The 15,772-nt window shown below is 54.8% G+C and overlaps 1 protein-coding gene across 1 annotated transcript in view; it reads right to left on the reverse strand.

The window, feature by feature from the left end:
• The window catches only part of SPTBN4 (spectrin beta, non-erythrocytic 4), a 74,373-nt gene that overhangs the window by 45,924 nt on the left and 12,677 nt on the right, over positions 1-15,772 (reverse strand). The window contains 12 exon segments of the mRNA XM_077773617.1: positions 8-168; positions 3,430-3,580; positions 4,246-4,548; positions 5,117-5,305; positions 5,578-5,695; positions 5,770-5,957; positions 6,053-6,165; positions 8,159-8,274; positions 8,941-9,021; positions 9,951-10,042; positions 13,412-13,585; positions 14,818-15,023. Coding sequence (XP_077629743.1) covers positions 8-168; positions 3,430-3,580; positions 4,246-4,548; positions 5,117-5,305; positions 5,578-5,695; positions 5,770-5,957; positions 6,053-6,165; positions 8,159-8,274; positions 8,941-9,021; positions 9,951-10,042; positions 13,412-13,585; positions 14,818-15,023 — 1,892 coding nt within the window.

Genomic DNA, 15,772 nt, shown 5'->3' on the forward strand with positions numbered 1-15,772 from the left:
CCCTGGCCCAGCTCTCCGCCTCCTCCAGCTCCTGCAGCAGCGCCCACAGGCTCCGCGAGGCCTCCAGCTCCGCGCGCCGCCGCGCCGCCTGCTCCTGCAGCTCCGCCAGGCAGCCGTGCACGTGGTTCACGCGGTTGCAGATGACCTGCGGATCGCAGGGCTGGTAGCCTGGGCCGGGAGAAGGGGAGGATCCCGGGTTGGGCGCGGGCCAGGGGCGCCCCAGGAAGGGAGGTACAGGCCACCTGCCCTGTCTGTCCTTGGCTAGGGAGGCTTCATCACGTGCCAGGTTGCGCGGTCCCTCCTCCAGGCAGCCTTCCCTGACACGCTGTCTGGAGCGGGAGCCTTCCCTGGCTCCCCCAGGCTTCCCCTCTCCCAGCCCCGCGCCGCTGCCTGTGCCCCACCCGCACCATCCTCTGCTCTGACCCCTCTGGCCTGTCACTGCCTGGTCTGTCTCCCCCACTGGGCTGAGAGACCCATGAAGGCAGGGTCTGGGGCGGTCTCCTCACACTGTGTCCTCACCATTGCCCAGCGCCGCGTGGAGCCGGGAGCAGTAGCCGAATGCAAACGGCGACTTATTGATGGAATGATGGATGGAAACTAAGATTCAGAGAATACTAGAATCTGTGAATTGTGTTTCCTTCAGAACTGGAGCAAATGAAACGTCCCTATTTTTTTTAAATTTTATTTTAAGTAATCTCTACACCCAACCTGGGGCTCGAACTTACAACCTTGAGATCAAGAGCCGCATGCTCTACCCACTGAGCCAGCCAGGTGCTCAGACGTGTCTCTATCCTTAAGACATTTTCTGGGTTCCCTCTCTCATCCTCTGTTGCTTTATCTCATAATTCCAGCGATGACCTGAACTCCGCTTTTCTTTCAAAGATTTCACCTTCCTCTAGACTTCTGGTTTGTGACAAGAGAACTGTGAAATTAACTTAATGGCTGGCAGCCAGTGTTTCTTTAATGGAATAGAATAGAATGACTAGAAAATATCAGGACGCAACATGCAGGGTGAGGGGAAGTATTGTTTCAGAAAATCTGTGTGTGTGTGTGTGTGTGTGTGTGTGTGTGTGTGTGTGTGTGAACGCTGGGTCAGGAGGTAAACGTATTTCTTACTGGGTCAAAACGCCGTGAGAGACACCGCCCTAGATGGGATGCACCGTTTCTGGAATTCTGGACATTCACTGAACTTGACCCAAATACCAAGGCATCCGCCTGAATAATCAACAACAATAGCCATCCGTGTATCCAGACCTGACTCTGACACAATGCCACCACGGGGCGGTATCCTTATGGCCCCGTCTTACAGATGAAGAAACTGAGGCTCAGGGAAGGAAGCCATTTGCCCGGGATCAGCTAAGAAGTGGAAGATCGGGAGGCCACACCCTGGACCACTTATCAGGCATCAATGCCCTCCTGTCACCATGACAACGCCCTTCCCCCCACCCCCACCATCTTGCAAACCAGATAGGCCTTGCCTTTTCTGCCGATGCTTTGGGATTCCAAGGGGCCGTGGCTCCAGATGCAGGAGTGAGACAGGCCGGCCCGAAACCCTCTGGGCTCTGCGGCTCTGGGCCTTAGTTTTCCTCATCAGCAAGAAAGCAGCCTTGTCAGCCACTCACAGCTAGATACACACTTTCTCGGGACGCCAATGGCAGACAAGGTCACTCTGCGACCGTGGTGGGATGAGATGGAAGCAAGGCCATTCCACAATCGTGTCCGAGCACACCTCAAAAAAGAGGTCACTGGGCAAGCCACGGAAACCGTCATCCACCCCCTTCACCCAGCTAAGCTGAATGACCGCTACCAAGGCCTCTTCCTCCCACTACCTGGATGAGAACGATTATGATGAGCAATCACCTAATTACTCCCACCTCCCGACGGTATCCGATCCGCAGCAAAGCACACCGCGTACCTCAGCCCCAATCACCTACCACAAGCCCACATCCTATCTCAAGCCCTTCCTCACACCCTCCTACGGAGAGACCCCCCCAGGGTACATGCAAAGAGCCAACGGACTCAGCTTGACTGACAACGAGGGGGATGCCTGGTGGTCCATGGCTGGAGGGTACTGGCATCGGTAAAATGAGAACCTTTATCAGAGCCAGTCTTGGTTTTTCTGATCAGCATCCATGCCCCTGCTGCTGGTAATGGCTTTCCATCCTCCTCTTCCTCCATGCCGGTCTTTGGAAAGAGCCGACCCTACTCTTGGGCGTGGGGTGGGCACGTCACGTAGGTGTGGCCAGTTAGCCCAGTGTAGAGCCTGGGGTCACAATGCTTGGCTGAGCAGAGGGGACGGAACCCACAGTGGGCTACAGAAAGCTTTCCTTGCATCTTTCGTCAGAAATATTGGGAGAGAGGGGCACCTGGGTGGCTCAGTCAGTTAAGCGTCCGACTTTCACTTAGGTCATGATGTCGTGGTTCGTGGGTTCGAGCCCGACGTCGGGCTCTTTGCTGACAGCCAGCTCAGAGCCTGGAGCCTATTTCAGAGTCTGTATCTCCCTCTCTCTCTGACCCTCCCCTGCTCATGCTGTCTCTCTCTCTCTCCTAGAAATAAATAAAAATATTAGAAAAAAAAGAAAGAAAAAAAGAAATATTGGGAGAGTGGGGGCTTGTCTCCTGTTGGGTCTGCTAAGTTGGTAGGATGTAAACATGGGGCTCAATGACCCCAGATTCACACCACAAGGGTAGGGGCTGCCCAACAGTGACACAAACATAGAGACTACAGTCAGAGAGATGGAGTCTTAAAAGCATCATCGGACAATCCCTGGATCCAGCCATGCCTGAAGCCAGACTTGCCTCTTCTTGGACATTTTAGTTCCACTGGCCAAGATACTCCCCTTTTCTTCTTAAGTTAACTGAGTTGAGTTTCTATCATTTGCTGCCAAACAGGCCCTGACTACACATTACCTCACAGTTTTTTATGGTATTCACAGAGATTTGGGTGTGAAGGGCATAAAACAAGTGCTCAATAGGGGCTCCTGAGTGGCTCAGTCGGTTAAGCATCTGACTTCGGCTCAGGTCATGATCTCAGAGTTCATGAGTTTGAGTCTCATGTTGGGGCTATGCTGTCTATGCTGACAGCTTAGAGCCTGAGCCTGCTTCAGCTTCTGTGTCTCCCTCTCTCTCTGTCTCTCTCTCTCTCTCAAAAACAAAATAAATGTTTAAAAACAAAAAAACCAAACAGTGCTCAATAAATGTAAATTATCACTGCAGAATCTCAAAGCAGGAAGAAGTCATGTGGTCTAACCTCCACTCAAGGCAATAATCTCCCCCATGATATTCTCTGATGGAGGGTGATCCTATTTTGTGCTTGGATGCCTCCAAAGACAGGGAGCTCACTCCTTCTTTCTGTCTCTTAGGGGTCATTCTGCTTCTGTTAGCACCAGCCCTGAAAGTCTCCACCCCGATCCCCGACCCTAGACTCACCCTGCAGCTGAGAGAAACGCAGGGCAGCAGCATTGAGCGCCTCCACTCGCTCACTCTGGGCTGCGATGTCCCCCTCCAGGAGTCCATGCTTCTGTAACAGGTCCTCGGCCTCCACCAGGTGCTGGCCGCATTCCCGGGACAGCAGCTGAGCCTGGAAGATGGGGCAGCGCTGAGCACCTTTTAGGCATTGGCCTCAGGAAGGCCTCACCCCACATTGCGCTCCTCCACCCCGTATCTCTATCTCCATCCTCTCTTCTCCGTCAGCATCTCGCTCTCCCTGTCTCTGTCTCCATCTCCACACTCCTGGGCTCTGTCTCTGTCACAGCGTCTCCCTCTCTCTGCCTCCATCTCTCTCTGCCTCTGTCTCCCCTGTTTCCATCTCTCTCTGCTTCCTTCCTTTGTATCTGCATCTCTCCCTGATCTCTATCCTCAGTCTGCCTCTCTCTTTCCCAGAAAGGATTCCTTCTATGTGTCTCCTTGTGGCCATTTAGATTTCCACTGCCACGCTCGTGCCTGCGTCTCTAGCTCCATCTCTCTCTGATTTCCCCTTCTCTCTCTCAAACCGTCACCATCTTCCTCTGGCTTAATCTCTCTGTCTCTGTCTGCTCCCTCTGGCTCTCCGTCTCTGTGGCTTCTTTTTTTTTCTCTGTCTCTTTCTTGATCTTCTTTTTCCTGCGTCTTTCTGTCTTTCTCTTTGCCTCTCGTTCTCTTCCTCTCTTCCTGTCTCTCTCTCTCCTTCCCTCTCCGGCTCCCTGCCAACCCGCTCAGCGCCTATAGCCCTCCGTGCCCACCCCGGGCCCCCGGGTCCGGCCCCACCTGCATCTCCTCCATCCAGTCCACCATGTACACCATCTCCTGGAAGACCTTCTGCAGAGCCAGGTTCTGCTCGAGCCGTGTCCGCCGGGCGCCCACCAGCCCGGTCAGCAGGGCCCACTGGCGCAGGACGCTGTCGCGCTGGGCCGCCACGCGCCGGGCATCGTAGTACCCTTCCGCCGCCAGGGCCTGGGCCAGCTCGGCCACGCCCTGCACCCGCTCCTCGTAGGCCGCGATGTCCGCCTCGATGGCCTCGTGTTTCTTCATGGCTGCCTCCACCGCCGGCAGCTCGTACCCGAAGTTGTCCTGGGGCAGGTGGACACTCACCTGTGTGGCCCCTGCTGTCCACCTGTCACCGTGACCCCGCTCCACCTGTCATGGTGAGCCCGCTCCACCTGTCACCGTGACCCTGCTCCACCTGTCACCTTGGCCCCGATCCACCTGTCACTGTGACCCCACTCCATCTGTCGCCGTGACCCCGCTCTTCCTGTCGCCGTGACCCTGCTCCACCTGTCACCTTGACCCTGCTCCACCTGTCGCCATGACCCCGCTCCACCATCCCCAGTAGCCCCGGAGACCAGCCCCGCTTTCATCTGTTACCCTGGAGACCAGCCCCACACATCTCCATGACATCTCTAGCTTTAAACCTGTCACCCAGGAAACAGTCACTATCGTCCCATTGCCCTAGAGACTGGGGACCAGGCCTACCCTACCCTGTTACTTAGGAGACCAAGTCCATCCTCCTGAGTTACCCTGGGCACCAGCGACAACCTCCTTTGTCACTTAAGAGTCTAATTAAATACTCTCCCGATTTCCAAGGAGACTAATTCCGTCTTCCCTAGTTCCCGGGGGACCAACTTCAGGCTCCTGTTACCTGGGAGATCGGGCCCGCTCCCCTCCCCCACTGCTCANCCAGGCGCTGGTTCTCATTCAGCCAGCTCTCCCTCATAGCCACCTTGTGGTCAAACCTCTGGGCCAGAAGTTCCAGCTTCTCTTGCCGGATGAGCTCAGCCCGCAGGGCGGCCTCCCGTTCGTGCTCGGCCTTCTCCAGCTGGCCCCATGCCTAGGGAGACGGGAGGAGGCAGTCAGACCCCGACTTAGTGGCCCTGGCTTCTCTGTCTGAAGTGACTCCTAGCATTGACAGCACCTTTGTGTAAACTGGAAAAAAAACAAAAACAAAAAACATTGCTCCTTCATGACACTTTCCTGCTGGAAAGCTGTCCGAAGGAGTATCCAGTCCAGGATGTCTACAGCGTGAATGGCTCCCTTGAGCAGTGCACAACCTATACGACCCCACGGAGTAACCCTGCCTCTCCTCCACATCCTCAACCTCACCTTGTCGATATCCCAGATGCCACAGCCCTCCCGAGGCACAAAGAGGCGACGATTACAGGCGCGCAGTTTGCTCTGGATGCTGAAGAGCAGCACCTCCAGGTTCCCCTTCTCCTGAAACCTGAAGGGGCTTGGGCTCAGGACCCCCACCTCCAGACCTCCACTCGCTGCCCTCCCTCCTGAGCTGGGCCTCACTTGACGGGCTTCTCCAGCGTGCAGTAGGCCGTGAAAGCCTGAAGCTGCTGCTGCACCCCACTCAGAGAATTGGCAAACTTCTGATTGCTAATGAGGCCCACGGTACGATGAATCCAAGCCAGGAGCTCGGCCGCCAGCTCCTCGTAGCGCTCGATGATCTTCCCCACCTCCAACACCTGGTCCAGGACCTGACCCGGCACAGGAGGGTGGGGTCAGCTCGTCCCAGAGGTGCCCCGGGGGGGGGTTCCCAAGCTCCCTCCCCCCATCCCTTGGACCGCCAAACCTTCCCGATCCGCTTCCCCTCCACAGCCAGGGCCTTCATCTTGGAGAAGTAGTGGTAGAAAGAGACCACGTAGGTGATGATAGACTTCTCATCCGGAGCCTCCATGTTCACATCTGAGGGCAAAGGAGAGTGGGGGAGGGCACGACGGTGAGGGTTCAGGGAGGGAGAACCCACTCTCACAAGCTGCATGACTTTGGGCAAGACAACTAGCTTCTGTTCCTCAATTTTCGTATCTGCCAAATGGTGACCTACCTCATGAGATTAAATAGCACCTGACACATACGAGCCCCCATAGGGAAATTAGCCATAATTACTGCTTGAACACAGCATTCTACCTTCCACCTCAGGGCCTTGGCACATGCTGTTTTCGCTAGGTAGAACACTGTTCCCTCTTCTGTGTGCCTACCTCCCACTCATCCTTCAGGGCTCAACTCAACGTACACTTCCTCAGATAAGCCTCCCTGTTCACCTTGTGTAGACTGGCCACCCCTGTTACTCTTCCTCATCACCTCTTATCATTGCCTCCTGGACCTGATCATCTGCAATTAAACATTCACTTATGCAATCTTGTCCTTATCTTGAGCTTGAGTTCCGTGACAACAAAGGCTATGCCTATCTTTCTTACCATTGTTCTGGTCATGCCCAGCATACAGTAGGAGCTCACTGAATATTTATGAAGTGTATTTATTTATTTACTATTTATTTTATAAACAAATAAATTTATTTTATGTATGTATTTATTTGTGAGGTCAGAGGTCAAGGACGTGGGCTTTGGAGGAAGCGTGTGCTCAAATCCTTGTTCAACCACTTACTCACTGCATGTCCTCAGGAAACAGACCGAAGTTCTCTGAGCCTCAGTTTCCCCCATCGTAAGGCTAAGGATTATCACAGTGCCTGCCATGTGAGCACTGTGTTAGAAAGAACAGTCTGGCACAGAGGAGAAACTCAATAAATTCAGTTATCGTTTTGATTTGCCCACTGAATGTACAATATTATACTTAGCCCTTACTCTTCACCAACTCATGGAATGGATAGCCACTAAACACCTACTATGTGCTAGGCACAGAATACAGCTATCAGAAGTCCCACGTAAGGGGCATCTGGGGGGCTCAGTTGGTTAAGCGTCAGACCCTTGGTTTCGGCTCAGGTCATGATCTCACAGTTCATGGGTTCAAGCCCTGTGTCGGGCTCTGTGCTGAGAGCTCGGAGCCTGCTTAGGATTCTCTCTCTCTCTCTCTCTCCCTCTCTGCCCATCCCCCCCAAAAGAAGTCTCATGTACTGGTTTTCAGTGTGACACTGGGCAAGTGACTTCACATCTCTGAGACTTCATTTCTGTCACTTTAAAACAGGATGGATAAGGGGGCGCCTGGGTGGCTCAGTCGTTAAGCGTCCAACTTTGGCTCAGGTCGTGATCTTGAGGTTCACGGGCTCGGTGTGGGGCTCTGTGCTGACAGCTCAGAGCCTGGAGCCTGCTTCAGATTCTGTGTCTCCCTCTCTCTCTGCCCCTTCCCCACTTGGATTCTGTCTCTCTCTGTCTCCCAAAAATAAATAAATATTAACGCAAAATTAAAACAGGATGGATAAGTTCTATCCATCCGGGTCAGTGTGAGGATGAAAGTGAGAAGTTTTGCTAAAATTCCCAGCCATGTGCTTGGCACAGAGTAGGGAGAACAGCTGTTATTCCAGAGACTGGCAGGTGGGTGTTGGCATGGCCCGGGGTCAGGAGTGAGGCTGAAGTCAGGGGATGGGCCAGGAATAATGTTGGGGGTGGGATGGGCTCTGGGGCTGCGACCTGAGGTAGGCAGGGCGAGGAGGCTGGGAGAGCCGATGGGGCTTGGGGTTGGTAACGGGATGGGGGGATGGGGCGAGTTGGAGGCAGGAATGGAGATGAGGCTGGGGTTGGAGACAGAGATGCGAAAGGAAGGGACAGGAAGATGGGGAGGAGGGGCGATTAGAGGTGAAGCAGGGGAGGTGCTGGGCGGAGCCGGGACTTGAAAGGACTCGGGTTTGGGTCGGTGTTGCAGCAGGATGGAGTGGAGTTCAGGCTGGCACTGGGGTCGCGGGTCGCCCCAGGAGGAAGTCCGGCTGGGGCTGTGCGGGGCTCACCCTCAGGGTCCAGCAGACGTGTCAGCCCCAGGTGCTGCTCAGCCGTGCGGAAGGCTCTCTGCAGGTTGTAGTTGGCGTTGGACTTGGTGAGTTTGCTGAAGTCCACGAGGTCGGGCCTGGGCAGGGGCACAGAGCGGGCAGGCAGCAGGCAGGCTCCAGAGCCAGGGTACAGCTGGTGGGTTTCTGGCTGTGTGTGTGGGGTGGAATGGGTCTCCCCAAGTGTATGAGTGTGTACAGAACAGGCAGGGCTTGTGGGTGAACGTGTGTCCACAGCAGAAAAGGCTGGGTTCCACTGCGACCACACAAGAGCAAGTCCCTCCCAGGCTCCAGGCCTCAGTTTCCCTAACGTGTCATATGGACAGTCACGATGCGGCTACAATTTGTCTGGATGCCCGCCCCTCAGGCAATTCAGCGCCAGGCCCTGGGGTGTGAAAGGTGGGCGCACAGGGAGCTGGTAGGGGGGCTCCGGGGGCGCGAGGGAACCCGCGAGGACCGACCGTGGGGGGAGGGAGCTCTCCACCCTGGAGGCATCGAAGAGGCAGGCACAGGTCATGTGCGTGCAGGAGTGTGCGTGTGGCTCCACAGCTGTGTGAGGGCACGTGTGTTTCCGTGCGTACACAGGTTGTGTGGCCTGGACAGGGCTCTGTGCGGTGTGTGCCTTGTGCCCGCATGAAGGGATGGGTCCGTGCGTCACCAGTGTGCCGTCTGTATGCAGGTGTGTAGAGGGTGTACCCGAGGGACAGGGCGGGGGCGGGGCCGGGCCGCCCCAGGCCATGTAGTACCTGTGCCGGTGAATGAGCGCATTGAAGGCCAGGCCGTCCCGCCAGCTGGTGGTGAAATTCTGGATGTTTACCTCAGGGTAACTGACAGCGTGGAAGGGAGAGACAGAGGCAGAAATGGAGACAGTCAGGAGGGAGGGAGAGAAGGAGGGAGGGAGAGATAGACACAGATGGATGGGTGAGTGGGTGGATAGATGATGGATGGACGGATGGATAGATAGATCATATGAGGCAAGGAGATGGAAAGAGAGAGGGATGGAGAGAAAGCAAGATACAGACAGAGATGGAGAAAAAAAGGAGGAAGTGGGGGAGAGAGAAGGGGGAGGGGGAGACAGACACAAGGAAAAGCAGACACAGAAGACAGACCCATGGCAAGACAGCATTGACGCCGTCCAGCCCCAGAAAGCTGAGCAGCAGAGAAAGTTCAGTCTCCATCCATACATGCTCCCCGCTTCCTCCCAGGGGCAGCTCTGCAGAGGGGACTTGAGTTTCAGGCCATGCCCCTCCCGCAGGGCAGAGAGTTGGGGGTCCAGGGAACTTCCCAGCAGAGCCTGAGCGGCCCCCTTCTCAGCCCCGCTGAAGGTACCCAAGAGCCTGAACTTCTCACGGGAGCCGCCGGAGCCCCGCTGTGCACCGTCCGAGGCTGCTTCCGGGGTGGGGGTTCCTGGAGCTCGGGACTAGGGGTGTTCACACAGGTGCCCACGAGGCCTCTGCAGGCACAGGATGAGACGAAGGGGACCGAGCAGGCTGGGGACGGTCCGCCACTATCTAGCACTGTTCTCTGAGGAACCCAAGTTCTGAACTTGAACCAGGTCCTCCAGATTCTTACATGGGTTTGTTTGTCAAGGTCACAAGAGCGGACGTATTTTATTTACCAGTTCATTAACCCCAGATGTAACTTTCTGACACTGAGGACCTGGGCGGCCCCTTGCACTCTCATCCCAGGAGGAGCCCTCGAGGTTAGGTTAGGGGCCCCCACTCGCCCAGTGGGGGTGCAGAGGGGGTGCGCTTACCCAGCTGTCTTCATCTGACACCACAGGAGCAGTGCATCCTTGGCCGAGCGCGTCTCCCTGTTGTCCTCAGTCTCGATTTTGATCACTTGAATCTGTGAGGGTATAAAACATGGCTGCTGGGGCCCGCAGGGCTCATGCCAGGGAGGCGCAGGTGCACTCTGCTGCCAGGGACAGAGGAGATGGGAGGGGCGGCTTTGGGCTGGGGGTGGGGGTTCCGGAGCGCGAGGGCGGGATCTGGGGTGGACTGGGACATCCACGGCTGGGGGAGGAGGCTGTGGACTAGGGCCTCGGTTTCCAGGGAAGCCTCCATACTTCCAGGGAAGCCACTTCTCTGATCCAAGCCACCATCATTTCCCGCCTGAGCTAGTGCAGTCACCCCCAGGCTGGCCTCCCTGCTCTTGCCCCCCCACCCCATCTGTTCTCCTTGTGGCATCGAGGGACTCTGTGAGCACCCAGATCAGGTCACATGCTTCCCATCTTCTGGACCCTCCGTGGGTCCGTCTCACTCACTCCCCTCATTATGTCTCTGACCTTCTCTTCCATAGCTCACTCTGCTCCAGAGACCTGCTGTCCTCATCGCTAAATCACCAGCGCCTTCCCACCTCAGGGCCTTTGCACTGCCTGTTCCTTCCTGCAGGGGCCCACGTGGTTTCACCTCAATCTGAGGTCTTGACTCACATATTACCTCTCAGTGAGGTCTTCACCAACCACTTGATTTTAAATCACAGTGTGTACTCAAATTTCACATCCTCCTTTTCTGCCTCATTATCTCCTAAGCATCTATCACTGATACCTCTTATTTATTCATCTGGTTTACTGTCTCCCCGTTATGGACTGAATTGTGTCTCCCCCCAAAATTCCTAAGTCGAACTCTAACCCCCAAATGTTACTGTCTTTGGAGATTGGGCCTTTAAGGAGGTAATTAAGTTTAGGGGCACCTGGGTGGCTCAGTCGGTTGAGCATCCAACTTCGGCTCAGGTCATGATCTCACCACTCGTGGGTTCGAGCCCCATGTCAGACTCTGCTGAAAGCTCAGAGCCTGGAGCCTCCTTCGGATTCTGTGTCTCCCCCTCTCTCTGCCCCTCCCATGCTCATGCTCTGTCTCTTTCTCTGTTTCTCAATAATAAATAAATGTTTAAAAAATGTTTTAAAGGAGGCAATTAAGTTTAAATGAGGTCATAGGTGAGTCCCCAAAATGATTGGTGTCCTTATAAAAAGAGGAAGGGATCCTAGGGATGTGCCACACAGGGAGAAAGCCATACGAGGACGCAGAGAGAAGGTGGTCACTTGCAAGCTAAGAGGCCTCAGGAGGAACTGACTGTGCTGGCAGCTTGATCTTGAACTTCCATCTTATAGAACTTGAGAAAATAAATTTCCGTTGTTTACGCCACTCAGAGTGTGGTATTTTGTTACAGCAGCCTTAACAGACTAATGCACTCACTAACTTATTAAAGCGCTAGGACCACAGAATGCTTGTTTTGTATTCTTGCTCTATCACACTTAGTATAGGTGTTCAATAAAGTCCTCAGTGCCCCAGAATCTAAAGCAGGTTCAAGAGCCCTGGATGGGTGTTAGAGACTTAGGTCTTAGGACTCAAGAGCTGAGTTTGGCATTTGGGTTCCGAGGGAGAAAACTAGGTTCCAACGAAGTGCCAGCCCCTGGTGCAGGGCTCCAGCCGCCGGCAGTGATCCTGAACCCCCATAGTCTCATTCCCCGACTTTATACTGGCAACGCTCATATCTGTCTCCAGCCTCCACCCCTCCCGTGAGCTCTATTCCCATGATCCAGGGAACTCCGAAATGCTCCCCCGATGTCCCAGACATAGAATCCTTATCACCATCATATCCCAAACTGTCCCTTAAATCTGCTCCTCCTCCTTGGACTGTCCCTGGGCGGCCCCACTTTATCCCCCATCCTGAGCCTTGGATGTTGGCTTGGACACCTCCCTCCCCTTCCCCTGCCCATTCCCATGATGGGGCATCTTTCCTATCTGTCTCCCTCTTCACTTCCCTCTGGCCCAACTCTGGTCTAGCTCCAGTCTTTTTCCTGGCCTCTTAGCCCCCAGTTTTGGCGACCAACCACTGTCTAAATCTGATGATGTCGGGGCGCCTGGGTGGCTCAGTCGGTCGAGTGTCCGACTTCGGCTCAGGTTATGACCTCACAGTTTGTGGGTTCGAGCCCTGCGTCGGGCTCTGCGCTGACAGCTCAGAGCCTGGAGCTGCTTTGGATTCTGTGTCTCCCTCTCTCTCTCTCTGCCCCTCCCCTGTTCGTGGTCTGTCTGTCCCCCTTTCTCTCAAAAATAAATATTTATAATACATCAGTAAATCAATCTGATGATGTCTATCCTTTTGATAAAAATCTCTAATTTCTCCCCATCTGAAAGAGAATAAAATCAAAACTGCTAATCACAGATCACCTAGGCCCTGTCAACCCTTCTGACCTCATCTCCTCCCTGGCTCCCCCTTGTCTCATATTCTCTAGCCATACTGGTTTTTCTGGACCTCCAACATTTCAGCTCCTTCCCACTTCCCTCAGGGACTTTGCATCAGCTGTGCCTCCTGCCTGGAATGCTTTCTCCTTTCATCTTCATGTGATGCAGCCAACAGCTTCTCAGAGATTCCTTCTCTGACCACAAGTCTAAAATCTCAACAAGGTCAACCTGATATTTTGTATTCTTTTTGCTGCCTTATCATAACCTATTCTTGGGCGCCTGGGTGGCTCAGTCCCTTGAGCCTCTGACTCTTGATTTCGGCTCAGGTCATGATCTCAGGTTTGTGAGCTCGAGCCTTCATCAGGCTCCACGCTGACGTTGCAGAGCCTGCTTGGGATTCTCTCTCTCCCTCTCTCTCTCTGCCCCTCGCCCACTTGCTCTCTCTCTCTCTCAAAAATAAACTTTAAAAATATATTAAAAATAATCTGTTCTTTTCTGCATAGATTTTACCTAGAGCCTCTCTGTTTCTCATGCATCTCTTGTCTATGTATTTATGGGTTCATTAATAATCTGTCTCCCCCACCACAACTTAAGCTTTATAAAGGTAAAAAAATGTGTCAGTTTTGCTTCTGAACTGGAGCAAAATTGCCTGGATTGAATTCCAGATCCACTACCGAGCTGTGTGACCTTGAGCATATTATTTCCACTCTCTGTGCTTCAGTTTTCTCCCTGGTAAAATGTAATACATAGTATCTAACTTACGGGGTTATTGTGTGTATCAAATGCCAAGGGCTTAGCACAGTGCCTGGAACCGGGTAAAAAAAATATATAAATCATAGTGGTGGTGGAGATAATGATTGTTACTTTCATCGTAATTTTCATCCCCACCCCTTGGAATAGGGTTCCTGGATCATACTGGGAAAATCTTTGGAACGAATGAATGAATAAGTGGATGAGTGGGTGGCGGATGCCCTCCTAAGGCTACACGTCTGGGGATGGGTGGGCTGGGCAGGGGTCACTTGGGGATCACCTGGAAGCGCAGGATGATGGTCCAGACTAGCCCCAGGGTCAGCCGGTGGTTCCCGTCCACGATGTCATGTGAGCCTACGTTTTCCAGGTGCACGCGCTGCTCCTTCAGGAACTGCAGCGCCTTGTCCACGTTTTCCAGCGAGTGGATCCTCATGCGACCGCGCGTGGGTCTTGGCTAGGGTGGCAGGGCGTTGGGAGGTGGAGGGCCTGTGCAAGGGCTCGGTGCCCTTGGCCTCACGCCTACCAGTGAGGTCGGCCCCCGTGGCCACGCCCCCTGAGTGTCCACGCCCAGGCCACGCCCCTTCGCTCTACTCAAAGACCCAAGGATATCTTTGCTCCCTCCAGCCAGACCCTTTCAAGAGCCCCCTTCCTGGATTATTCTAGTTGCTGGCCCCACCTTTTCTTTCTACCGAAGCTCCACATCCAACCTGATGGCCACCTCTTATCCCAAAGCCTCAGCAACCTGCTGGTCACCACATTCCTGGCCCCTGCCTTTGACCTCTGTTCCAGGCCACTTGGGTTTGGCCCACATGCCCCAGGGCCATGCCCCTCACTGCCTTCAGCTCTCCGCCTAGAGCCACGCCCATTCCCCTAGGTCTCCGCTGGTTTTAAAGCACTGTTACTTCGCCATGGTTTTAAAGCACTATTACTTCCAATGGCGTTCGTTTCTGTGCTGTAGTCATGCCCCCCAGGACTTCGGAGCTCCAGGCTCTAGTCCTTTAATGAATCTCTATCGCTAGAATCCCACGCTTTGTGGTGAAGCCTCATCCAAGCCCAGAAATACAAATGCAACAGGGGCCGCCAGGGTGGCTCAGAGGTTAAGCATGGGACTCTTGGTTTCCGCTCAGGTCGTGATCTCGCTCTTTCTGGGTTCAAGCCCCGCATCGGGCTCTGCGCTGACAGTGCGGAGCCTGCTTGGGATTCTCTCTTTTTCCCTCTCTCAGCCTCTCCCCTGCTCGTTCTATCTCAAAAATAAATAAACTTTAAAAATTAAAAAAAAAATACAAAAGCAACTCGTACAAAAACAAGCCAAATCCATTCGAGTTCTGTCTGGTCCCCCAGATTTCCACGACCTAAGCCTCCCCTTCCGATGACAACCTCATCCGCAGACCCCCTGCAACAGGTCCAAGCCTCTGGCTACCGCACTAACCGGGCCTGTAGCTTCTAATAAAGCCCCTCCCTTCTCCAATAGCTCCACCCCTTCCAACGGAGCTCCTCCTCACCCCAAGTGCAGAGTCTGCTGGGATCCGCGGCCTTCACCTTCAAAGGAACCAGCCACGCCCCCACGCTGCTCACACCCACCCGAATACAGAGGCCGCTCACCCAACGGCCCGTAGCCAGGCTCTGTCGTAGCCCAGCCCGGAATCCCAGGGCCGCCCCTGCCCCCAGGCCTGCGGGCCCCCTCACCAGCTGCTCCCCGGACAGCACTTCCAGGAGCCGCGTGAGCACAAAGCCGTCCCGGAGGTCCGCATATAGGTCCCCGATGTGGCAGCCGACGCGGGCGAGATGCGAGTTCACCCACTTGGTGAAGGTCTTCTTCTGCACGGCCTCGCGCTCATCTGAAGGACAGGCTCTGATGAGTCCCCGCGCCCCCAGCCCCTGCCCCCTTGCAGCTTCCCCGCAGCCCCTCGCACAGGGCTGTTTCGGCCCAGCTCTGCAGCAATCAGAGCTTTGCACAAGCCGCTCCTCCTATCTGAGACGCCCGGCCCACCTTTCGCTGCCCACCTGGACACCGGTCCTTAAAGCTTTCCTGAGCCCACTTCCCCGAGAAGCCTTCCCTCCCTGATTCCCACCCCAGCAGGCCCTGTTCATTCATTCAGTACATATCGGGGCACCTGCTATGTGTCCCCGCACTCTTTTTGGCTCTGAGTACAGACAGTCCTTCCCTCCCAGAGTCCAGTTTAGTGGGGCACAGGTAATACACTAGGGAGCTACGGAAGGTTAAGGAGAGGGTGGGAGGGAATGAGAGCTGTGTTTCAGGAACACCTCTTGGCTGCTGAGGAGAGGGTGGGTCAGAGAGGGCAAGAATAACAGCCCAGGGCAGGGAGACCTGGGAAGGGACTCTGGAAAGAGAGGACCAGCCCCACCAGGGCAGAAGCTGGGAATGGGAGAAGGGGACACACTGGAGAGTTAGTTACAGACAAAAAAAAAAAATCAGACTTGGGTGTGACGGGTTGTGGGGGATGAAGAGGAAGGAATATGCTAGAATGAATGCCCCTGAGGAAAAGAATGGAGCCCCAACCTCCCAGCCCTGGGTAGCTGGACGCCAGTTACAACCTGCACATCCCTAGGGCGCAGAGTGGGCATGTGACTGCCCACGGGGAGGGGAGGGGTGGGGCGGGAGGGGGCGGAGGGGACAGAA

The sequence above is a fragment of the Crocuta crocuta genome, unplaced genomic scaffold (genome assembly GCF_008692635.1).
Source record: "Crocuta crocuta isolate KB4526 unplaced genomic scaffold, BGI_CrCroc_1.0 scaffold267, whole genome shotgun sequence".
Classification (NCBI taxonomy): Eukaryota; Metazoa; Chordata; class Mammalia; order Carnivora; family Hyaenidae; genus Crocuta; species Crocuta crocuta.